The sequence below is a fragment of the Ostrea edulis genome, chromosome 1 (assembly GCF_947568905.1).
Source record: "Ostrea edulis chromosome 1, xbOstEdul1.1, whole genome shotgun sequence".
NCBI lineage: Eukaryota > Metazoa > Mollusca > Bivalvia > Ostreida > Ostreidae > Ostrea > Ostrea edulis.
Window position 1 is genome coordinate 45,565,543 of NC_079164.1, and position 27,848 is coordinate 45,593,390.

General features: G+C 34.9%; 1 protein-coding gene and 1 long non-coding RNA gene across 2 annotated transcripts; one reads left to right on the forward strand and one right to left on the reverse strand.

The window, feature by feature from the left end:
• The first annotated feature begins 604 nt into the window (after positions 1–604).
• On the forward strand, positions 605–27,288 carry LOC130050004 (uncharacterized). Its single transcript, XM_056148342.1, has 4 exons — positions 605–792; positions 877–961; positions 23,937–26,869; positions 26,933–27,288. The coding sequence occupies exon 3, from the start codon at positions 24,032–24,034 to the stop codon at positions 25,235–25,237; it is 1,206 nt and encodes a 401-aa protein (XP_056004317.1). The 5' UTR covers positions 605–792; positions 877–961; positions 23,937–24,031; the 3' UTR covers positions 25,238–26,869; positions 26,933–27,288.
• On the reverse strand, positions 21,880–22,552 carry LOC130050023 (uncharacterized). The gene is made up of 2 exons (XR_008798406.1): positions 22,284–22,552; positions 21,880–22,058 (listed from the first exon to the last, which is right to left on the reverse strand). It is a non-coding gene; the product is annotated as an uncharacterized LOC130050023 (long non-coding RNA).
• Positions 27,289–27,848: the final 560 nt, after the last annotated feature.

The window sequence follows — 27,848 nt, forward strand, 5'->3', positions numbered from 1 at the left end:
TTATAATTCTTTATTTCATTACCATATGCATCAGTCCACAGCCAATATATCACTACAATATCTATTAGCAAAGAATTTTACAAAGACGCAAGCCCACTCAATTTGCTATCAAGCACTACCGAAAGGAATAAAAATTTATTTCACAAAACACATTCAATTCACACTGTCGTTTTGCTTGAATCTTGATTTAAAATCAATATACAGGCTTCCCGTGGGCACACGTTTCAAATACAACAACTGTACATGCCAACGCATCGCCTGTCGTTGTGAGTTCAGTGATTTTCTATTTATTGACTTCACACGATTCCTTGTGATTTCTTGCAGAAACTTGTATAGATCTGTGTAACTTGAAAGATTAGACTTCAAATTATATGTATTTTTCCCACTGTGCTATATGGGAGTGAATGGCGTAATATTTATCATTCTCAAACAACGATACTTATGCCTTCTAGGAGTGCTTCTGATAGCACAAACAATCACGACTCTTTTGTCACGTTTTGAAGCAATCAACAGAAGAAAAAAGCCTCCGTGTAATCCTTTTTAGATACACATATACTATCAAGAGACTATCGAGAGAAGGAGATGCAATTCAATGACAGAAAATAAAAAAAAAATAGTTAAGTGGCTAGATGCCTCCGAGTTGTCACGGTGCCGTCGACGCTGCAGTAGTAGCTTTGACAATTGGTGAAACTGCATAAAATTTGTATAGTAGCGGCATCGATTGAGCGCGACAGCTGCTGAAGGAGCAGTGTCTGTGATAACAGAGTCTAGTGACATATTACCTTTGTCAAGGTAAGTGTTGTTTTGATCTCTTTCCTGATCTCATTCTGCGATGGATTTCTCGGTATATATTTGTGAAATATATTGTTGATGTAGTGCAATGCTCGAGACGAGGAGTGCTACAGGAAATTAAGAGAAAGAGTGGAGTACAGAGGAAATCAAGAAAAAGTGGAATATAGAGGTAAGTGTCAGAGTTTTAACTTGCAGGTAGATGAATAGATAGATAGATTTTATATATATGTATATATATATATATATATATACTGCATAAGATAGATAAATAGATAGATAGATAGATAGATAGATAGATAGATAGATAGATAGATAGATACATGTAGATAGATAGAAAAATAATATTTACATTAGCCAACAACATCAGGTAAAAAAAAAAATCTATGCTGATTCATATGTCTTATTTCTTGACAAAAGCATTGACCTTTCAAGTTGATAAAAAAAATATATATATATCTACGGAAATAAAAAGTTAAATTACAAATCATTAGATATTTGAAAGGGGGGGGGGTGATTAACCAATAGTAGTTTTTTTTTTATTCACCAATAATACAAAATATCTTGGATTTTTATTCCTTAATGGACTGTTATATGAATACTTAAAGCATAAAATACTCCAAGCAGAAGTTTAATGATAGACATACGTTAAAAATTCAACGTTTTTACTCACATTTTCAACAGCTGATCTTCAGTTTCACCATAAATGTGTATAAATAGATATTGTTTGTAACCTCAGCAAGTCACTAGCCCCCAAGGGAGACTAAATGTACTTAATTCGGGTTTTTGTTATGGATGACAGAATTTAATGTGATATTACATGATTCGGGATCCTGCCTCATTGGTGTATCTGGTATTCCTACAGTAACAAGTGTAGCGTAGGAAAATTCCAAGCATTCATTCATCAGTATTTAAAATATGATTCACGATTCAAGATTGTACCTATACGTTTATATTATTATGTATAGATATATGCATCCGTGGGGATTTTAAACTGTGTACCTGATCTAATGGAGTGAAAGTAAACATTGCTCGTCAAATGATTAGGGTCATTGAGATATCAATACTTTCGTTTATGAGATATGTGAACAACACGTATTTAGCGATTTCGATCAAACTTGAGTAAGGATGTATTATAAACAAAACATTTACTATAAAGTATTGGATATTGCTACAGGATACCAATTTCAATCCATGTTGTAAATGATTATATGTTTATGATCAATTTAACGCAGATATCAGATTCTTTATTTCAATTTATCCATTAGTAAACGAGAAGTAAACACTGTCATAGAACGGACCTAATAAAGCAATACATCCATTAATTGATTTTTTTAAGTTCATATGGGGATATTGAGGTTTATGTCTAAGCATAAACTAAAGACACGTTCTATCTCCACCATCAGACAGCCTAGCGAAAGATAGTTAAAATCACAATTAGGAGTAAAATGAAATCGATCAATATTCCACTAAAAACTCTTAAGGGGTCGATTTATTATTATCATTATTTTAAAGTTCTATAATATCAACCGCCTTCGTGGACATTTCACAAAAGATATTTTTTTCAGTCTGATTTTTATTTTATTTTATCGCATTTGCCATAACATTTTGAATCAGATTGACGAGAAATGCAATAGAGCCAATTCATTTAGCGAAGACATGAAGTCCATTTTGCAAAATATTGCCCTTATTACCATATCGGTTCCAGTGTGATTGATTAAACAGAACACACAAGACGCTGATACCTTTCAGAGATTGACAAATCAGAATTTGATCTTAAATGAAAAAGAGTAAAAGATATTGCTTTAGACTCTGAACGTTAGACTTACAACTGTTCGACTTTTGAAATAAACATTTTCAGGAATTATTGATTCCTCGACATTAAACATTCATTGCTTTAAAAAAAAAAAAAAAAAAAAGTTTTTCTACGATGGAAAAATTAGGAATCTCGTTTATTATTAGATAAGTCAGCTGGTAAATTTTAAATGTCATCGACGTAATAGAGTAATTTCTTTTATTCTGTTTGAGGTGTCTTTGAGATGTCGTTAGATATGATTTCGAAAAACCTTAAAGAGACAGATACACACCACTTTCGTGCAGCATGGCCTTTTTCATTTTTCTATCGGATTGAGTTCTTTTACTCTGATAATATGATAGGAGAAACAGGTCTGTTTCTTGCAGTTACCGGTTTTCCTCTTTTGCCGTTAATCAAAAGAAAACTTGGGCAGTCTCTTGTCTTTTATTTAGTTCATAAAATTACGCATATTTAAAATTTCTAAAATTATTGAAATAATGGTATATAAAGTGCGTTTTTACGCTTAATAATTGCTAGTTCATGATTGTCCGTATTCTTACGTAATTTTGTACTCGGCTGTAAAGATGTGTACAATCATATTTTGCATTGTTTGTTTATTCTCTCTTTCAGAGAATCGTTTCACGAATGCATATATACATGTATCTTTAAGTCTAATATCGGACAATATAACCCTATAAATTCCACCTGTCTTGAATTATTCAAAACTCATAACTAGGTTTCAAATAAACCTAGATCGACATCAGAATAACAATAGCGAATAAATAAAACTTGAATAAAACGCACAAGTATCCCGGAACCTACATTGTATAAATTACCGCAAATCAAACCATACTGTCACCAAAGACCACGTGCGAAAAGAACTAGACAATGTTTGATAAATTAAAATTTTACACTCTGAAGAAAATTACGCATAAAAAGAATGTTTACAAACAGTGATTGAATTCATTTTTTTCCTAAATTTTCTGTGATATGATTTTAAGGAAGCGTGCAGAAAAACTCATAATGACTACCAATTCAATATCTACATCGTTCGTTGAAAAAAATATTGATATGTAAATTCAATACTGGTCCAAAACGTAAAACAGCTTGTCGTAGGTGTGGCGCGGGGTCGGGCAGTTGGTGCAGGGTGATATGATTCCTGTAACTTGACTAGTACATCTAATTATCAGAAGATATCGGATAGCAGACAGACAACATCTAGTCATAAGAAGATATAATGCAACGGTCATATGGCATCAAGTCATCAAAAGAAATCAGACACAACTACACAACATCTAGTCATCAAAAGATGGTAGACACAACTACAACATCCAGTCAACAAAAGATATCAGACACCAGCTTGACAACATCTAGTCAACAAAAGATATCAGACACCAGCTTGACAACATCTGGTCAGCAGAAAATATCGAATATCATCATAGCAGACATCGTATAATCATCAGTTCTAAGACATCAAATCAGCAAAAGATATCAGACACCACTAAATGGGGCTTCGCAATAATATCGATATTCCGGTGTATTGCGGTTCGTTGACAAATATACCGTCAAAATGCTCGGGCTCGGAATTAAGTTACGAACTCGGAATTCCTAAAATAAAATCTCTCACCAGAGGGCGTTACGCTACGCTCCACAACAAAGAGAAGCTTGCGTAGCGCGCCCTCTGGTGAGAGAATGAATGTACAACGGACGTAATGATCGTGACGACGGCTTTATTACAGGCCTATTTCATAGACAAGGAAAAAATCTATAAGTTATTCTGGTTAATTCTACTCATCCACTGCTTGCATTGTATATTGCTAAATAATATGTATACGGTGTGACCGTTGGACCGAGCGAAGCATGAAATGGTCATTGGCGTGTCCCAAGTGATAATCATAATTCCGTTAAGTGCGATAAATCATAATTCATTTAAAAATGTATTTTATTTGTGAAATTCCCCTTGCGCTAAAAGCCCAGTTACATCTTTTGAAAGGGGGACATATGAGGATAGATAAAGGATCCACCTATTGATTTAACGCGGGGGATATAACGGCAGCAGACGTAAACCGTGCATTGTGACGTCACATTTAGCCTCGAATTTTCTCTCTCTTTCAAATCAAACAATTATATATATATATTATTCGGATCACGTCGAGTTGACAGGCGCGGATCATCAGATCACACGAGACACGAGACGTGATTCAACTCTTCGGATCAAGTTACTGTAGTAATGATAAATTTATTATATACCCCCTTCTGCATTTTAAATCCACATTTATAAGATAATAAATGTAATCCAAATTTACCCCCTTCTGCATTTTAAATCCACATTTATAAGATAATAAATGTAATCCAAATTATCAGAAACACAGACATACTATGAAATTATGTTTTGTGTCGCAGTTTTGTTTTGTGACGTGGTCAATATTTCCACAAATAACGTTGCGTTGATGCATTGTGACGGCATCAGTTTCAGAGGATACTGATACGGAATCAGAAAACCACAGTGTGGTGATCCGGAAAACCGGATCACACGCTGTGAAATCCACAGTATCAAAGACCGATACATTGATGGGTATATAATAAACAACAATACATCCCGTTTGCAATTTAAAAGACAGTTAAAACTAACTAACCAACAAATTCAAAGTGGTAAAAACGTAAGTGTAAATACATCGTATATTTTTATTTAAAGAAACTCGTGAACTCGTTCATCTATTTAGTCGTATTACTCTTTTCCTATTTGATGATTGGCTAAAAACTGTAACAGTAATAATTATCCCGTTTATTTTTAACAAAGTAAGTGTTTGAATTACAAATTGCACGTCAGTCTTGTATTTTTGGCATTCCAAATTAAAACACGAATAACCGTAGAAGCAACTAACGAACAAAACAATATGGCGGCGCCCATATGGATCACAAAATTTTCAGTGAGCGTATGTAGAGATTATCTCTTTTACATACGTGTTACCTTTAGAGCCTTGCTTCGCGGACAGCTTCGCTCGGTAATATATATACGGTGTAACCGTTAGACCGAGCAAAGCATGAAATGGTCATTGGCATGTCCCAAATGATAATCATCATTCTGTTAAGTACGGTAAATTATAATTCATTTTAAATATATATTATCTATGAAATTCCCCTTGCTCTAAACGCCCAGTAACATCTAAATATCAAAAGGGGGATATTTGAGGATAATTACAGGATCCGCCTATTCCTTTACCGCTTGGAATAACGTCAGCCGACGTAAACCGTGCATTGTGACGTCACATGTTGCCTCGACTTTCTTCGTCTTTCAAATCAACAATTACAAACAACAATATATCTCGTTTGCAATATTCAAAAGAAAGCTAAAACTAAACAAAAATTAATCAACAAATCCAAAGTGGTAAAAAGGTAAGCGTAAATATAGCGTATATTTTTATTTAAGGAAACTCATGAACTCGTTCATCTATTTAGTCGTATTACTACTTTTCTATTTAATGATTGTCTAAAAACTATAACAACAATGATTATACCATTCATTGTTAACAAACTGAGTGTTGAATTACAAATTTTACGTCTGTCTTGTATTTTTGCCATTCAAGATCAAAACACGAATAAGTGTAGAAGCAACTAATGAACAAAACAATATGGCGGCGTCCATATGGATCACAGAATTTTCATTGGACGTATGTAGAGATTATCTCTATTCCTTTGCTGATTTTCTAATTTTTGTTCTTATACATACGTGTTACCTTTATAGACTTGCTTCGCGGACGGGCTTTCTGCTTCGCTCGGTATAACTTACTTGGGCACTACGGTATTTAAAGGAAAGCGATTTGAGGCAACTCTCATCCTGGATTTTTAAACGTATATGAAACCTACAAACACGTCCCAATATTTGGAACGCAAAAGTGCACATAATATATGTTTTACGGCGTGACCGTGTTTGAGGGCGAAACAAAAAAGATTTGGCATTAATAGCTATATCCAAAACAGGACAAAAACAACCCGAAGTTAGCACGCGGACGGAGCTGTATCAAAGCATCCTAATTTTGGACATTTGATCCGCCAATATATATATTGAACGCGGGAAATATAACGCAATTGATGTAAACAGTACATTGTGACGTCATATTCAGCGTCGTTATTTAGCAAATTTCAAACATAGCGTTTGAACCACAACAAAAAACATGGCGTTAATCGTGGAGTGATTATATATGATTAAGAAAATAAGATTTACATGCTTTTACGGATTTTATGTAACATCTCAGAACGACGTGAACTAGGGTAGACGAGATTCAAAATGGAGGAATACATGTCCACGCGCTAATATTCGAATCGACGCCATTGGTACCAAACTTTTCAAGTTCCATAGGTATGGTTTAATTTTTCATTATTTTCCTATATTTTCCTTTTAAACATGTATATACGTGTTACCTATAGGGAGAGCTCCGCTCTCACGGCCCTTCACTTCAGAAAAACAAGTGATGAGGATGTAATATGTTGACGGTGCTACCGTTTGAGCGAGCGCAGCTTCATGTACGTACATATTTTTGTAATGTTCATGCTTTGATCAGATTCAATTTAAACAACATCTATTTGCCAAATATTCATTATCGTCGACTGACCAGTTTCGGTTACCTTAGTGATAAACCGCGATTTTCTCATTAATCACTTGGATTAAATAAATAAATTACACACCTACCTTTAAAGTAATTAAATTCCTTTACTTTCATCAAAAAATTCCAAATTCATTTGTACGTTAATTGAATATATTTTCGTAACAAAAAACATGTCACTTTGTGGTCCTAAAACGGTGACGTCACCTATTTCGGTGACCATTGTTAATATAGGTTTGCCAAAAGTTTGTAACTGTTTAAAAAACGTATATACAGGAGGAATGTGCAATTATAAACGTCTTTGAATAAAATAACATAGTGTAAAATTCTAGACTTTTGGTATACTTTATATTAATTTGAAGGTTTGCTTGAAAAAGTAATAAGTAAATGGGCTTAATTTTTGGGTGCTCATGTTGATTTTTTTGCGTACTCTCCTTCTAGTAGTTCATTTTCGGGAAAAAATTGAAAACGTACTCTATATATGTTTGCAAACACTACGGCGAAATTGATGACGCAATCTACACCCGGAAACGACAACCCGCACACGTAAACAAAAGGTCACCGATTCTGGTCAGTCACCCAAATAGGGCAGTCGACGATACATGAATTTTCTCACAGGGTTTTATATTAAAAGAATTTTGAAATGCTCTTCAAGGCAAGGGAGATAATTTTCTGGTGTTCTAATTTTCGTACGACTTAACAATTTTTCAAGATTTTCAATCTTAAAAAAATCGACAAAACGAACAAAAGAAAACTGCAATTCATGAAATTTGTTTTGTTTCATAACTTTGTTAAAAAATAAATATTTTGATATACACACTGAAAATCTCAGTTTCATTTGATATAGAGGCTTTAATCAGTGCTAATACAGGGAACAGTGATTTTGATTTCCAGTACATATACCCTTCATAAATACAAACTTTTACAATGGGAGTCAGGACACAGCTTTGTAGGCATGATGTCCGTGAGATTATTTATTTTAGCTCAATTCAATAATGAAGACAAGGGACATAATTCAACTTCGCTCTATAGAGTTGCTGCTAAAGACGGCAAGCTTTTTTAAAAAGCTTTACTTGTAATCCACGTAAGTTCACAATCATATTCCAAGGTGTGACTTTGCGAGATCTCAGCCATTTTTGACAAGGGACTTCTGGGATTGGCGTAAAAAAAAATTCCTTGTTAGAGCTAGTCTCGTTCAACCAGACGTAAATCTCTGCTCTTCGGATATTTACGGGAAAAGCAGAGCGTCTGGTTGCACGAGACTATGTTAGATATAGCTCGGATTATTTCCCGCGCTCTATTCATTAGAGCTCGCTACTATACAATAACTGATAAAATTTTAAAGAGGGGCTATAGCGATAATGAAATCAATCAAGTTGATTGATTGTATCTTGTTTAACGTCCATCTCGAGAAATTTTCACTCATATGGATACGTCACCAAGACCGGCGAAGGGCTTCAAATTTAGGCCGTTGCTCGGCGCTTACGGTCTTTGAGCAGTGAGGGTTCTTTAGCGTGCCACTCCTACTGTGACAACGGGACATCCGTTTTTAAGGTCATCTCCGAAAATCCGTGACATTCACACCTGATGCCGAGCGTTTGGCGATGGAACTGTCACTACCTGTTTTAACGACTTAGGTCTGTCGCGGCCGGGATTCCAACCCCGACCTTCCGATTGTGGGGTGAACGCTCTCCCTCTAGACCACCGCGGCGGTCAATCAAAAAATACAAGTGGTACTTAATAACTGCAATCCAGCCACTTTTTATCAGATGCAAATAAAAGAAGAAAAAACACTAGGGTATACCCCTTGTGTTTATCACCGAATACAACCCTGGAATTCAAAAAATAAAATAAAAGCTTTTAAATTTCTGGCACATCCTCCAGAGAGACAAGTTATTTAAGACGAGTTTTTTTTCTGATATACGTATTGTGTCATACAAAAATAAAAAGTTCAGGGAATATGCTCAAATCATTAGGTGGGTTAATTCTATCCATTCATCAATTATTTCAAAATCATGACCTTGTTTCACACCGCCGAAACACTTATCAATTAGTGTAGAGTCAAGTGATTGTGGAGGTAAGTGGCTAATGGGCGCCATATATTATTTTTCCTCAATGAGATAATATAATTTTAATTCTTATTGAAAATATTGCAGTACATGTCACAATACAGTTAAAAATATCGCAATATATCACAATAAAGATAAAGATCCCTCCCTGCTCAAAGGCCGTAAGCGCCGAGCAGTTTGTGAGGAGAGGAGCGGATCAGAAACCCTTGACTTGGGAAGATGCGGAAATGGTGACATCTCCATATGAGTGAAAGGTTCTCGAGCGGGACGTTAAACAAATTGAATATACAATCAATCAATCTTCGTGCGGGTAGTTTGTTTAAGCTGTGTGACTTTGTGAAAGCATTTGACATTTATAACAGCAAATTGCTGGTCTGTTCAAACAGAACCCAAAAGACTTGCACAACGGACAAAATAACAATCCTTTTCGGGGGAAATAAAATATTGAAATGAAAATCACACTCCAATAAAAATAAAAGAATTGATAGATAGATAATACTTTGTTTAGAATTCCTTTACTGTCAAATTTCCTCACACCTATGACATGGGAAACAATAAAGTTGTGGAAATGATCAACGATTTACGCATTACTAGTATTTAGTTATATATTCCGATAAAACATGACTGCATACACCTGTCACCGAAAACTGTCAAGTGAGATATTCGATCTATACCGATAGCTGATATATATATATATATATATATATATATATATATATATATATAACTGACGTGGAAATAAACTAATTATTGATCGAATATGTAACAGATGAGCTACATTAATGTAACACTTAAGCCTCCGGCAATTGAAGTTTTATTCATAATGTCTCACCAGAGTGCTTTATAAATGGTGAGTTTACTATCATACAACCCCATTACATATAAATGTACAGACACACAGACGATGGAAAGTTAACTTTCTTGTTCACAGTGCACGTCTAATTTCTCTTGGGAGTCTGAGAAATCGGGCGATGGGGGGCTAAAGAATGCCTTCTGTCCGTGAATAAGCTTTCGTGTTCCCATGAGTTTATAAAACTATCGTTAGTCGGAGTGAGAAGCCACGCGGTAATGCCTGAAAACATCTCCAGGGTACTAGGATGACGCAAAAGACCGGCTCCTATAGTCATACTATATCCTGGGATTCATTTTTCACTTCTGTAGAATACCAAACAAATCAAATGTGGTTTCCGATTGCATGTTTAATGAAACTTCGTTTCGTCATGTATATAATATCACTTTGTAAAATCATATAATTATACTAAATCATGTGATAATGCATCTCTCATTTTAGGTAAGACATTTTTGTTTCTTTCTTATTTAATTCACTTTTGTGAGAATCTCCCCCCTCTCCCCCCCCCCTCTCTCTCTCTCTCTCTCTCTCTCTTGCCATGCCTACATGACTGATATGGTAGCAGATGATATGGTTATATTAACTGAATAGGCCTCTGACTTGCAACTTATGTTGAATCCATTGGTTTACACTGAAAACTGATCTTTAACGGTTAATGTTGAAAGAACAAAAGTATTGGTTTTTAGAAACGGGGGTATTTTACGATCAGACGATAAATGGCTCTATGATAATGAACAAATTGAAGTAGTAAAAAAAATTTCTTATCTTGGATTATTGTTGAATTTTAATGGAGAATTTTATGTCACACAAAAAACAGTTATCATCACAATGTAAGAAAGCTTCATTTTCACTAAAAGGAAAATGTTCTAATATGAGCTTGAAATTAACAACACTTGTGTCCTTATTTGATACATATGTAGGAAGCATTGCAAATTACGGATGTGAAGTGTGGGGTGCTCATTCAGCTCCTGATATCAAAAAAGTTCACATGGACTTTTGTAAAAGCCTACTGGATGTGAAAAGTGCTACTCCTAATGTAATGATTTATTGTGAATTGGGTAGATTACCGTTGCAATGTGTGAGAAAATTACGAATTTTAAAATATTGGTTAAAGATTTTTTCAACAAAAAATTGTATCTTGAAATCATGTTATGACTATATGTAAAATTTATACGGTACCAATTTTGATGAACCAGATGCGCATTTCGACAAATAATGTCTCTTCAGTGATGCTCAAGCCGAAATTTTGGAAATTCGAAATGACAAAAAACTTGTAACTTATATGTGTGATGAAGTGAGGAGTAAACAAAACTGTAAAAGTTAAAGGTATTTTGTCAAATGTTGGATTGATGAACCTATGGTTAAATCAATGTACTTTGAAGCCACAATACATGTTTGCAGTTGCTGAGCAACGTATTTTTGATAATTGTAAACAAACAATACTTTCTGAAATCAACTCTTCCTCAAAATGTAGAATTTATAAACATTTGAATTGATTGTTAAAACTGTATTTGCTTTTGACCAATAAACAACAACAACAACGACTATCACAAAATCAATAAGCCCCGATAGTTTTCGTTATGATAATGCATCACCTGTGTATAAGCTGAAAACACTGGCAGATCAATTTTTAATGCCGAATCTATCGAATTAACGTGTAATCCACTCAGCCATCTATTATTAGATTTTCGCCGAAAACCGTTGTTTATGGATGTTAATCAATTGCCTTGGTCCACTGTCTTCCCTTAATTATTTTTTTTTTAGACTTGCTCTCGTCCCCATACATTTTATTTAGTCTACTTTTGTTTTGTGATGTGGGCATCACGTGACTTTATTTAACATGGAGACTTCTTAGACTTTTATGCCGCTCCTTCCATTCTTTCGTCATAATTCATCTCTTCTACAGATGAACATATTCAACTGCAATCTAATTAAAATCAGACTTCTTAGATCCGCGCCGTATACTCTGCGTAAGAGATTGTGAGCTTATTCTAGGATCTGATTTTAATTAGATTGATTCAACTGAAATTTGGTATATGGATTCATCATCAGGACATCCAGGTGAAGTTCTATGGTATTGGTTGATTAATTTTTGACACAGTTGTGCCTCTATGAACTTAAACAATTCTTAGTCTTAGTCATATATATAGATATGACACAAAAATACCTAGGTCCGGTTCTGGTCAGATACATGTAATTTTTTGATTTTTGTGGGCATTTTGTTTTTCAATGCCAAATTTTAGGTTGTATTGTATATATATGTTTTTACACTTTGTTCTCTGTTTTTGATTTTTACTGTATTTTGTTTTATATCAGGGGAGATCATTAGGCAACTTTAATTAGTAACAATGAATGATATATTTCTGGGTGATCTCCCCCTTTTTACAGTGTCATTTTTATTTTTACATTAATTTGTTTTATATCAGGGGAGATCACTACGCAATTTTAATTAGTACCAATGTATGTCATTCTTGGTTATCTCCCCTTCTTACACTGTCATCACAATAAATGACAATTCACACAAGTAATGTTGTCTGTCTTACTATTGGGGTCGGAGCAGCACGTTTCTGTCAATCAACATTAAACGGGTATTACATAAATGTAATTTTTGGCAGAATTATGCCCTTTGGACTTAATTTGAAGATTCAGTCTCAGTCATACATAAACATTTTGAATTGAATTGGGATATAGATACGTCCTGAAAATATACAGGTCAAGTTCGCATTTAGTTCCGATGGAATACCTTTTCGAAGAGTTGAACCGCATGAACTTTGAAAAAAAAATCAAACAATTCACAGTTCCCGCTAGTCCTATATTTAAATTTTGTTGCAAAATTCGAGGACATTCGAGTTGCTCAGACACATCTAGCTTACCATCTTAACCATCTATCTCTCTCTCTCTCTCTCTATATATATATAATTGTTTAAAGATTAAAACAATTTCCAACCTAATAAAGTATGTATGTGTCAGACATATGGCTCTCGTTTGGTCAACTCTTCAAGATGTCTAGACTTTTGACATTCTGATGCAGATTTTATTTATACTTGGATTTCTAGGGAGAAGAGGTGTAAAATCATTTCCATAGTTACACACAGCAGGTTTATCGTAATTTAAAACTGCTTAAAGACAGTTGAAAAAAATCACAACCTAATTAAAATCAGATCCTAAGATACAATAGCAGAGTATACGGCGCGGATCTAAGAAGTCTGATTTTAATTAGATTGGGAAAAAAATCATCGAGTTTTTAAAGTATCTGAGATTGATCTCGCTCGTTTCAGCGGATGTAAACAAGAAGATTCATGTAAACACTCAAATTGTTTGTTTTGTATTACGTTTACCTGATCAAGATATAGGGCTCACGGTGGGTGTGACCGGTCGACAGGGGATGCTTACTCCTCCTAGGCACCTCCTCCCACCTCTGGTTTATCCAGGGGTCCATGTTTGCCTAACTCTCTATTTTGTATTCCTTAAAGGAGTTCTGAGATTGATCACTGTTCGTTATCTTCACCTTTCATTATTAAATGATCAAGAATTTTGATGCCCTCTGATTGGTCCAGTCGTTCGTTTTTAGTGTATACCTTAAAGTGAGTTCTCAGAATTAACGTTGGGATGTTTATTCGGGATTTTCCTCTTGACCAACCATAGTTTTGCTGACGTTTTAGTGACCAATCAAATTGCGCGTTTTACAGCATGTATCGATAAGTCAAAGGCTAAGTTACCAAACATCACTAATGATGGTCAATTCACTACCGATTTCAATGTAAAACATTAAGCATAAAATTTTATTACTATTACAGTTTTTAGGACTTGACTGTTGAAATATGATTGTTACAATTTGTTGCAATAGATATGTTTTTATTTGTTTGAGTAATAAAAAAAATATTGTGAAAACTGTTTCCTGGTCATTTGATAAAGCATTTATTGAGGTTTGATTCGGTCTACCCATGACTATACGTTCCAGCAGGCATGTTCACGATACCTTCCTAAGATTTGTCGTAAGATATGTCCTAGGTTATAACTTAGGAAAAGGTTAGGAACATCCAAGATCGACTTAGGACACGTCTTGTATCTCGACGATATCTTAGGAACGTACTATCTAGTTAGGGACATTCTTATTCCTTTACATTTATTCATACACATGATATCCGTGACATATTTCCGAGGAAACAATTAAAATGTAGAGAAAAGACAGACATTATTTATTTTTATAATTACTCTTAATATAGATACCGTATATTCAAAATGATTATGTTATAAACTAAGAAATTATAAGATTATTTACTGCTTAAATAAAATCTTTAAAAACTAAATAAATTTTAAGTAAAGTACTTTTGTAGAATAGTTTTAAAATTGAACCGATATACCTTGACAATTGTTCTCACGTCAAGCTGATAGATAAAAATAATTGAACAATCGTTTTTCCGACACAATTCAAACCGATCTGAATTTGGTTTGTGAGTTGTGTGGATTAGTGATCATGAGTAAGAAGAGGAACCCAAATTTCTCAACTGAAGAAATAATCTAGCGGGTTGTCAATGTTTCTAAATATTCAGCCATGGTATCTGTGAGCTCTTTACATCAATATCAAGACTGCCGCCATGTTTATACCAACTTAAGATGATCTTAGTACAAGGAATGAGAGTACCAAACCCCCGCACGCGTAACCCGGACGCAGTTTAACCAAGATTGAGCGGAGGTATAAATGTGTAGGTGTTGCGTGATTGGCTAATATAAAGAGTGAAATTATTTGGAATTGAAAGAAATATTATAGAGGTTCAAATTGATTGCAGGATGAAAAATTATCGCACAAAATTGAGAAAATTACCATGGTAGGGGTGTGCTTAAAATGAAGGGTGTAAATTTACAGTAATTTACTGCAGATTGCTATGTGTTGTAAAAATAAAAGTACAAATATGGCTTATAAAAGGCACGGGACCCTATATAATTGTTGTCGTTTTTTATCAACACTTGAAATGAACTTTGAAATGTTTGCGGTCATTTGTTTAGAATTAATATGATTAATTAGTGAGAGGGCCAAAGGTTAATGTAGTGATTTTTTTTGGGGGGGTGGGGGTGGATTTTTGATATTCTGGTCGGGCTCGGAGTCCTCTGAGCCTGCACGTGCAATTGTCTTTTTCTTACCCGCGAACTCAAGGAGAGGAGATGCACAGTGTACAACCCCACATTTAGGGGTGCGGAATAGTGACCTTAGGGGGTACGGAATTCGAAGCGTGTTTTACTAGACAAGTTGACATATTTAGCTTGAATACAGATATACTATAGAGATCAAACTAGTCTTACATTAACATACGACAGAACACAGTGATGTCCCTGCTTACACTTACTCGTTTCCCACCTCGCAGTTCGTGTCAGAAATAGGTGAACACTTTAACAATATTCGGCAACCACACGTAAAGATGCAAATTTGATCGATATTTGGCGAAATTTTCAGTTATACTACATCTCCACATAATATAACTAATACGCATGATTTCTGCACATAATTTCACGTCAAATAAACGGTGAAATCTTCAATTTTAGTGTGTGCCACTAGGGGGTACAGCTTTCAGTGGCGGTAGGGGGCAATGAACCAATCATAATGTGATGAGTTTAAGAAAGTGTCATTTGGATTTAAGATTAATATTAAACCGTCTTTGCGATGTAATCATTCTTTGATTCGAAATGTCGCATGTACATGTATATAAATGCAGTCGGTACATTAACATTTCTGATCAGAGAATTATTTGTAATGTTGTTATATCATCAAGATGTTCCAAAATTGGGTTTCAAAACTGACATCATCTAAGAAAAGGGACATCGTTTTTGGGCAATGCTTATTGTATTGTTGTCACGGAAAAGATATTTCACTGTATTTACATGTTAAAATATTCAATATATGTAAATGAGAATATCAGAGTTGCAAACTTTACTGATTAAAATTTACTTTGTTGTTTGTGATCTTCAGGCTTGAAATTTAATTTAGACTCTCAGTTCAATTATAATTGATTTTACTATTGAACTGGAGGGTGATGACATGAAGAAAAAGTAAACGCTGGTTACACCTACCGAAAAGAAAGTTACAACATACACGTACACCAAATTTAAAAAGGCTGCAGTGGGCAATATGACCAAAATATGATAGCAACAAAAAGGGAATGGGTACTCGTCTTTATACAGCTGTAAAAGATGTAGTGTTTACACCAAAATCCAGTCACAATTTGCATGGACTACATGTTTCTAATAAGGCCAAAATAAAATGTATGTGTGTTTCCGGTTTCCCGACTCCACCTACCCTTTTGCTGCCGATCCTAAATAATTTATTGATAATATACATGTATGTATATGAAAGAAAATAGAAATCCTGAATTTGGAAAAAAATTTCTTTTTGCAATCGAGTTTCTCTGATTTACATTAAAACTACTATTAATTGATCTTCAAAATGTGTGAAAAGTATTTGTAATGTATATAGACCTGTATTGAAAGCGTATCAAAAACTAAGATTTCAAATAAAATGTTTTAATGAAATAAAATTTTTACCTAACAACCCTATCTAAATATATTTAGGAGTGAAATAGGAAACACATATTTCATTTTGGCCTAAAGAGTGGGGACGGGTTTGTTGTTAAAGTTCCACATTGCAATAGAAGAACTAATATTAATCACACTAGTGCACTCGCTGTTTTTGGAGGCGGTCTGATTCTACTCTTTAGACAAGAGCCCCACAGGCCTTAACGGTCGTCCGAGTACCAAAGCCTTTACATAGGCCATACATTTTGCTTTTCCTCTCGTATGTCTGAGAGTAAAGGAATATTTGATACGTTTTCACTAGAGAGCTATATTGGCCCCACCCTATGGCCTAATCCCCAAATCCAGGGGCCATGATTTTCACAATAGAGATGTTCATGAACATCACAACCTTGCATTTAATTTTTCTCAATAAGGACTGAGGGTAGAGAAGATTTTTAAAGATTTAACATAGCTCTAATAAATGTCCAAACTTGCCCCACCCTAGAGACTGAACACCTGACTAAGGGGCCGTGAATTTCACATTGTTGGTAAAGGGCTTCATGTACATCATAACCATGCATTTGTTTTTTCTCACACATGTGTGGGAGTATAGAAAACGATTTTTGAAAATGTGGCATTTGTTGTGGCAATTTTGGGAGCTAAGATAACAAATTTCACAATTTACATTCCTCTTATCCTAAAGAAGTTCCATACCACAAAATGATAACAATTGGCCTTGTAGCTTTCAAGAAGTTAAACATGTAGACTTGCTAACGGACGACGACTAACGACTCAGGTGACCTAAAATAGTAGCAATATGTGACACAGGCTAGTTACAAAGAGGTTTGGGAATGTTTGATATAGACTTTACAACGCTAAATTCTTGTATTTTAGGGGTGGTCCAAGAGCGATTGGCCAAACGAAAGAATAATAATAATAATTAAATAATAAAATTAGTGGGTTCAACAATCTCACATTTTAGAAAATTACAGGGCCAATTTCGTATTGAAACCATTTATTCTTTCATTTAAAGACAATCAACAACTGAATTATACACATTAGATAATAAATAGATAAGTATATTTTATACAAGTTGAATTTTCACAATCAAAATTTAAATAACATTATTCATTTTACATTAGATCCTTTCGTACATGCATGAAAATACGTGGTTATGGATAAAGGGTTACTGTGTTTAATACCAAATATTAATAGCGTTTTGTGTAAGAAATTTTTATGTGTGGTAATTTAAAAGAACGTAAAAAGAAAGCATAGGGATAACGTCTGAATAAATTCATTGCTGTGATCCATGTGTATTTTTGAAAATAATTTACATTTCCTTAAAAACCAATAACTTAGAGATTGGTTCATTGCCCCCTACCTCCACTGAAAGCTGTACCCCCTAGTGGCACACACTAAAATTGAAGTTTTCACCGTTTATTTGACGTGAAATTTCAGTAATCATAGAAGTATCTGCTACAGCGTTATGGGCAGAAACCATGCGTATTGGTTATATTATGTGGAGTGGTAGTATAACTGAAAATTTCGCCAAATATCGATCAAATTTGCATCCTTACGTGTGGTTGCCGAATATTGTTAAAGTGTTCACCTATTTCTAACACGAACTGCGAGGTGGGAAACGAGTAAGTGTAAGCGGGGACATCACTGTGTTGCGTCGTATGTTAATATAAGACTAGTTTTATCTTTATAGCTGTAACCAAGTTAAATATGTCAACTTGTCTAGTAGAACACGCTTCGAATTCCGTATCCCCTAAGGTCACTATTCCACACCCCCAAATGTGGGGTTGTACACGGTGAGGTGTGCTTTAGAGAGTGCAGCACTATAGTGCGCATATTCGTTGACTCTTTGTAAGTTGTTATGTTTATTAGCCAATATATGTGTTTCTAAGTGTTTTTCCGGTGTTTTTGTGTATAGGAAACCACTTCATTAGCATTGAGGTTTATGGGAAATGAATTGCTACTCTTTTCCACAAGGGTTATGCTGCCCTGTAGTTAGGACGGATGGCGAGGCTTATTTAGGAAAGCTTCGAGAAACTTGTAAATTTTGTATTTACTGCGAGTTGACATTGTGTAAATTTTGTATTTACCAGGTACTGCAAGTTGTCTAATAGTGTAAATTTTTTATTTACCGCTAGTTGTCATAGTGTAAATTTTGTATTTACTGCAAGTTGCAATACTGTAAATTTTGTATTTACTGTGAGTTGTCATAGTGTAAATGACAATGGGGTTGAACGATGGTTTTTTTTTTGTGGAAATGGAAGACAGGGTGCTCGGTGAAAGCATCATACTGTCACTGGTATTAAACTGATGATAGTAACGATCGTTACTATCATCCCAAGATGGCGGAAGGAAATTCCGGAAAGACCACATTTACTTATTATATCTATTTGTATTGTTTATTTGCGAATGATATGTAGGCAAGAAATATCACACACTAGCAACAATTACGATCAGGTGTTATTTTATCTTTTATACAGCTCATATGAACAGAAAATTCGTCGTTGAAAAAACAGCGAGGATGATAGTAACGAAAGTTTTACGTTACTATCATCATTCATTTCCGTCTACAAATTTTAATGATGATCATTTCCTCATGAATGCGATACATTTGTGAACAATGGGCGTATGAATCTTGATAAATATAGTACATGTATTTTGAACAGGTTCTGACAGAAATGAAAGTAGGCTATAAATTTCTTTTTTTTTTTTTGAAAATACATGAGAATATGAATTGTGACGTTTCATGCCCTCTTGTATTTTTCAAAAATGAAATTTATTTCTTGAATTAAAACCATTTAAAAACATGGAGGATAACTGATATAAGAAGGATAAAGGTCACAGAAATTGATTAACAGGTCATATACATAACCCACATTTGCAAAACAGTTAAGCTAAATAAATTGCTTGTGTAGATTGGTCTTCAGTATTGATCTTCTTCTTGTCACCCTTTTGTTTTACAGTCTGTTTCTAAGCTTCCGGAAAACACGTTATAGACGATTTCGATTTGGAATCAATTATTATCAAACTGTACAAGAACTCAACAAATGAGGCCTTATGGTGATATATTCAATTGTTTGAATCTAAATTTATGTCAGTTACTCATATTTTGTCATTTAAACGTCTTATGAATCAGAGAGGACTAAGTTCCGCATCTTTCTGGAATATTTTTACTTCTTAGATGATTCTTATGTATTCTATGAAGAAATATATATAAATATATATATATATATATATATATATATATATGCCAGAAAGAAAGTTGGGACTAAGACATCTAAGTTAAGGACCCAAAGTTGGACTGCAACCACGTGTAAGTGTTTTATAAGAATTGGTATTATCCATCAGATTTCTAGAGAATCCCAGCGTCTTTATCATCATATATCAAATTGTAGTTTGATTTTGGGACATTGCGCTTTCAAGATATTTGAAGAAGAAAAAAAAACTACTCCTAAATCATAGTCATTTCTTGTCATTGTGCACTTTAAAGTTTCCATTTACAAGTACATTACTACAGTGATTTTTATGAGTATATACAGTAGATGGAAGTTGTTGCTTTAACACAGTTCGTTTTATTTGCATCAGACACAGGGGGATATGATTTATACTCGCCATACGACATCATGGCATTTCGAGAAAAAGCAAATAAAGCGACCCTCTGCTCCCCCTTTGCTGGCAGTGTGTGTCTCGGGGCTATGAGTAAACACGGTCAATGATTCACCAGTAGAAACACTACACAGATGAAGTAAATGGGTACTTTTTGTGTCTGTATCGCAGATCTGATTCAGTTACATTGGTAATCTGATTACGCTTCTCGTTGTCCTTATATTGCGAGTTCGTATTGTGCTCATGTGAAGACTTTATTTTATCCATGCAGACAATATCGCATCAGTCACATTTCCCCCCACAAGACTACTACACTGAATTCTATTTCAACAACATGTTTTACTCGCAAACTATGTTGTTTCAGCTAATATTTTGCTTGTGAAATTTCTCTTTTAGTTCAAATTACTCAACACGAGAAATAAAAACGAGTTCAAATGAAAAATAGGCATACAGTTCTGGGTGAAGTTTTGTTTTTCCTATCATGTAGAAAGTTGTGATGATCACTTCCTATTATAACTCAGTGCGCTATCGACTCAAAAACCATGGCTCTTTTACTTCAATCACTGTATAATAAGATAAAAAATGTAATCCGTTCCCTGTGAAGAAAGTACATTAATTATTTTTTCTCTGAGTTTGTTTTGTGCTGTCAGACGAGTACCATGTTAAATATTGCATGCTACTCACTTCATTCTAGACACACTCTGTAATTCAAGTAGAGCACAATAATCTTAATTAATAAGGATCAAATAGCTGTACAATGTTGACTCTAAAACAAAGGCATAAATGTCTGATACAACACTATAAGTCACGCGAACCCCCAACTCGAATGTTGCGCTTAGCGGGCGCTCCCCGGTACGATGTAATTATAGGCCCTTGCTTATTTTTCCTGGAAATGAATTATTAAGCAGCAATCCCCTGCAATTATGTATATTGATATCCCGATAGCATACACTGGGGATATCTGCATTTATAGACACGAATCCCGAAAAAAAATTCTGTTATCAGAATCTACCGATCGTTGTACTTTCATTCAAAAAATGTTTTGATAACCCTCTTTTCCCGATAATCCAATTATGCGCTGCATCTCTTATATACTTAGTCATATCCTTCTGTTCTGTTTCCATTCAGAGTGATAGTTGTCATTGAATTTTATCATCTGTTGGAAAATTGACCGATAAAGTCAATGTCACTCATATGGGAATGATTGCAAATAAGTTTAAGCGACCCTGTTAAGGTACACCGACCTTGTAATATATTTTTTTATCGATAGGCATTTACAGAAACTCCACGTATCCCCATTCCGCTGTTTATTTAGTTTCTCTTCTTGTGTGTGATGAATTTTGGAGCAGAAATAAGCGTAGGGCAACGTTTTAAGGTTTCTACATGCTGTTATAATACCTATAAACGTTTCGTTATAATTAAACTGGTCAGATGAATATGCCACCTAATTTTGAAAGAAGTTTACAATAAGGATTTATCCTTGAAATGAAACGCCTGGTACGTCAAATTTCTCTCTGTAAACAAAATATAGTCCGTATATTCGCGTATACAGTCTGAGAATACTAGGTGTATTGTATCGTATCTTGTTTGTTACATGTAAATAATGATCAAAATATTTCATAAATTAAGTGAATGTCTGCTGTTCGTAATGATCTTTATTTTATTCATTTTATTTATTCTTTTATTTAATTATTTTTTTTTACATATCTGCATATCCAAAAAAGTCCCAATATGTCGCTGCACCCGAACGTTGACAACATCGTCGCGTTCTGTCTCCGTGTGATTTATGCTTCCAGGATTTGATATAACGGGGGGGAAACCTGCAAGTATTCATCAAATTATCAAAATTGAAAACATTTCCATGAATTATCACCGATATTGACTAGCAAACCAATCATAATTAATAAAATCTACGCTACACAAGCTGGCCCACTAATGACCCATTAGTAATAGACCTTCTTTATTTGAATTCCGAACAGTAAAATATGACAAAGCAATCGATCAAAATATTTTTTTCATTTAGTATTCGGTATATTGACATGTACCTCATTTCCATTACACACTGTACCCCCAGTCGTCGTGTCTCTACGTATTGCGATGACACGGCACAACACTACTTTTTTTCCCCACAGATCAATAATAATTCATTCTCCTGTTATGTTTACAAGTAAGGATATTTCATTGATCTCCTATGATTCTACATCGTAGTCGTACGTGTTATGTCAAGGAGTGGGCTAAGGGGGTGAATGATGAACTTAATGGAAACCCCGCTTTACGTTTTGGAAAATCAGGAGATGATTAATTAGAATGGTGACGGGGCCAATGGTGAGGAAATCAAAACGTGTTCACTTCCTCCAGGGGATGGTACAAATATATAATATACCAAATCTTATCATTAGAAACAATTCCCCGTTTGTATTTTACAATTAAAAAGATATATTATATATATATATATATATATATGGGATATAAAGTATAGTTCTAAAAGTATAGAATTCACAAAAATGGGGATACATACATATACATTAAAATATTTTAAGAATCATTGATTTTCTAATATTCAAGCTGGTTTCTTCCTCTTTAAAATCTCCTTTTTTCCTTGTTTTTTATCAACATACATGTAGATGTCGCAATGTTATACAGGAAGTAGATTTTGAACTACATGCTTAGTACAATGTATGTTTCCTGTAGCATGTCGCGTATTTTATTGACTGTTTTAGAAATTATGCATTTAATGTAATATATGTTCCCGAATGGAGCAGTATTAGTGATTAAAGGTTCCACAACACTTGTGTGAGTTTGTTATCAGTTTTTTCCCCTCCAAATTTTTGTCTTCTTTAATTCACACACTCCATGATCAACGGTTAAGTACTGCATGAACTGTAAAGATTGAGCACATTTTTTAAACTTGTTCTTCCCAATAATAATATTGTCTAGATTAAGCAGGGTCAAGGTTCAGAGTGAAAGTGCAGGATGTAGGGAAATAACTATTCTGAAGGGTTGTAAAATGCAGCGGTAGTGGGATACTTTAATTTATTCATATACTCCATCCATGCTCTTGGTGAATGAATGATGCAACCATGCAATCAATTCGACCTTTGGAGTTCGGAAATTATCGTCCTTAACCATACATAATAGACATGCTTTTCTTTCTTCCCACTTTCGGAAACTGAAAAAAAAAATGTAAATGATTTTTTGTTGAAGCACATAAATAATACCATTTGTCGACCTCCTCCAAATGAAAGTAGATATCACCGGAGGTTTCATATGAAAGGTATTCGTGTTGAATCAGAAAATCGCGACTTCATGTATATTTCTATAGATATTGGATCTATAAACCTGTGGTTGTGATCTCTTTTTCACTAATGGTAAATATATAAGTTGATGATAGATCAAGTTTATCATAATTAGGGTTTCCAATCCTTCATTTTGCCTTTAGTAGGCGTACATGGAATTTTATCACACACCATATTCATAATTGATTCACGTGGATATAAAGAGGTAGGAAAAGGAAATATAGAAAATACATACACGCTAGTTGGATAGCTTTCGAAATCAAGAATATTTCTAACGCATACCTATATGTGCGATTCTGCCATCGATCGTTTGACAGGTTTCGGCTTTCATCACGGCACGCAGCTATCATCGTTATTCTCTCCGTAATTATTTGAATTGTGAATATCTCTATTTATTTGCAGAAGGAAATGCTGGAGCTTTATGAAAAATAACACTCGACGTCCACATAAGGGCAAGTCGGAGGGGGGCTTCTGATGTAAGTTAACACTATTGTGTCATGGCTTCCCAGAGTTCGGGTCATGCCGATAACGGACGAGGGGGAAACAGCTATAGATCAGCCAAAAACTTCTTGACTCCTGACGGTGGGGGATTCGAGAAGTCACCAAGTCTACAAAAACTCCCCCAGCAGAGCTCCACCGAGACTAGCGGTCTGGGAGAGACGATCACTTCCGGATTCTCTTCGCAGGAAAGTATCAGGAGTACACAGAGCTACACAGGTGAAAGATCCGCGTGTGATGTAATTGTAGCGCCAGATCAATGCCGATCAGGCAGGGCTCCAAAAGTTTTCTCTCCAAGAGTTACCATGAAAGGTGAAAGCGACAAAAAACCATTAATTCACACCGATCAATCCGCTTCAGATGAATTAAGAATGGGTAGGAGTATGCAGGTTCAAGCCGATAGCGCTGCTAACGATAACTTTGATAAATTGTTCGAGAATCCGCCGACTTCGCAGAACACTTATCGTGGACTACAGGTCGAAGACATCGACAAGAACTGGGATAGAAGAGGTTCTCAGAAAAGTCATCGCTCATCCAGAAGGGGATCATTTCGAAATAAGGATGATACTAAATTTCTCGGCAAAAATTTGGGATCTACATGGACAAAATGGTCGAAAGAGAGACGAGCCTCTACGGAGAGAAAACTTCGCCCCACAGAAGATGATGAGTCTCCTTTGGAACGTTCAACGACACCGGTCAAAAAAGCCTTACTGGAGAGCACCCAGTTCGTGCATCCTGACTTAGAGAAATACCACATTTCTGAGGAGGACAAGCATTACATTCAAAGACACCGCCAACAACGATATGCAACATATCATGTGATCGAAAAATCAAAAAAAGGCCAGAGACACCCGCACGAACATGTAGGGACAATGCTGACGGAGAAGCAGTGGACAACTTTGTCCGATTTCTGGGAGCATCGTACTTTCTCACGCTCCCGATATGTAGCCATGTTTCTGGGATTTACGACGACAATTTTGATGATTGCAAGCATCTGTAGCAATTGGATTCAATACTCCTTATTAGCGGGTAAGTATTACTTAGCGGAATGTGCGCGTGTGACAATTGAATCAATGGATTACTTCTGCGGAGTAATTATTCTAGGTAATCAACTTTTGTCAATTATTCATTTTATTACCTCATTTCTCCTCCTTAAATCTGGTTATACTTTATTTAATTTGGAATCTTTGACAGAGCCAAATTAGATTTCAAGATCCAACTAGAGTATTTTTAACCATCTAAAATTTTAAACACTCATTCAAACAAAACAGCAAACTGGGTTTTTTTTTCTTGGGAACTGAAATCATTTCATGGTTTAAGTAATGTTCTATGATTCAAACTGGGTAAACATTTATAAACTGAAAATTGGCTATTGATTATTAGAAACTAAGAAAATTTTTAATTCATCAAACAGCTGTTAACGCACAACATGCTGTTGGAAAAGCAAACATTTTACTACTCAGAATATAATTATGAAACATTGATCACGTTGTAAAACGCAAAAAGGGTATTTTCTTTAAAAAATAAACATTTTTCTCTAGATATTTAATCTTTCAGTGAAATGACATACAAACAGTTCTTTAAAAATGGTATTCACGAATTTATTTTATCATAAAGATTAGAATAGAGAGTTCAAAGAATTGGTAATATAAAGATATTGAAACAAATTTCTCAACGATGGTATAGCCTTAGCCTCCAGGTTTTCTCTTGTTTAGTTTTTCAGCTACAAGTACCATTTAAAAAGCTTGTTGTACTGTTAAACTGTACCATTTTTATCGTATAAATCTCACATCCAATGATATCAAGTTACGTCATGCAGAATTTATGGTATCATTCGAATATCTACATTGTATATTATGGACATGATTAATTACTTTTATCATGCGATAAATACAGCTTCCTGATGATATTTGATTATCTTATCAAGTTTTAAATTACAAAGCATCGATTTTTTTTAAATACCTGATTTACTTTCTGCATGTATCAAATTTAGAATTGTTTTTTTTTTTTAAATCCTTTGATAACAGTATTTTTGCAAACCATAACTTCAAATCTTATCTTTCATGAATATGAAGAACTGCATTCATTATAAAACACTTTAATAAATAATTAAAACTGAACTTTTTAAATTGATATTTTACTCTCCGAAGTTACATGTAGCATGTAGCACAGTGACCAGTGAAGCCATACAGTGTATGATTAAGCCCTGATACGAATTCCACAGAGGAGGGGTTCCTACTATCGTACCACAGCTATATGTACATTATGTACGTGGAAACATTTCGCCCCCTTTGAGTTTCAGATTGCATTGAGACTTGGCAAATTTTCTTTCTACGATAGATTTGTATGTACTTTTATTTGAAAATTTACTACGCAGAGATCAATACAAATTAACTTACAGCTGAAAAGTTTCACCTTTTTTTAAATTACCTACTTTCACTACTCTATAGATGACGTATACATATTAAATGATTTTCAGTATCTATGATAATGTAAGCGTTAAGAATATGTTGAATTATGATTGAAACGTTGAAAAACTATAAATCAACAAATTTTTAACGTTGAGTCAACAGTGCAAAGTCTCAACTTTCGACAATCCGTGGTTTTTACACATTTTAAGTAGTCTTGAAAATGAAGACGACTTTTCAGTGTTGAAGATGCAACATTCGTTAATCACATTCTGATGTGGAAACAAGACCAGTAAACCTGTGGAGCAAATATACTTGAATGTATTGCAGACTCCTTGGTACTTTTTGCATTTAAATTTTAATATACTTTGTTTCTGTTAAATCCAGTCACCACATGTTCACGCCCATTCCCGATAACCCAGTCACCACGTGTTCACACCCATTCCCGATAACCCAGTCACCACGTGTTCACACCCATTCCCGATAACCCAGTCACCACGTGTTCACGCCCATTCCCGATAACCCAGTCACCACGTGTTCACACCCATTCCCGATAACCCAGTCACCACGTGTTCACACCCATTCCCGATAACCCAGTCACCACGTGTTCACACCCATTCCCGATAACCCAGTCACCACGTGTTCACACCCATTCCCGATAACCCAGTCACCACGTGTTCACACCCATTCCCGATAACCCAGTCACCACGTGTTCACACCCATTCCCGATACAGCTTTGTACTTTTGTTGGTTTTACGTCCCTTCGAGAATTTTTCTTAAGAAGTAGAAAAAATTTAGATCTATGCTCAAAGTGTCACGGCTTCTCCGTTTTTAGGCCACATGCGAAAGATCCGCGACTCTCATTTCTAAATACAATTGTACCGAGCGTTTGACGAGGGAGCAATCACTATTTGACGCAGCCATGACTCGAACTCACAACCTCCCAGTCACGAGACGAACGCTCCAAATACCGAGCTACCGCAACCGCGGTATCCAGTATTATCCATATACATAAAATAGTATCTTTCTTATTTGTAGTTTTCAAGTAGTGACACATATTTATAAACTAAATGGATTTCTGTGCAAACAGTACGAAGAACTTCAATATCTTTTAATTAGACCCACGTGGGGGAAATGACCAGACAGTTTATAGTATCGCGTCCGATACAAATAAGTCTTTTTAGTTAATTGAAAGAATGCAATAAGTACCTAGGAGGGGCCTGATGAAAAGCTGCGATACAAAACGATAAATTTCTACAAATAGAAAAGAGTAATTAACGTGCTTACGCGCTTTGGACATGAAACTGTATTTGTACAAAAAGTTGGTGGTGCTGAAAACTAGTATATCGGAGATTGTTAATGTGTACAAAAATAATGATGTATGTACTTTGGTACTTATTGAATTCTT

What these genes read in the sequence shown, in the direction of transcription:
- LOC130050004 (XM_056148342.1), top strand. Translation starts at nt 24,032, where the DNA reads ATGGCTTCCCAGAGTTCGGGTCATGCCGATAACGGACGAGGGGGAAAC.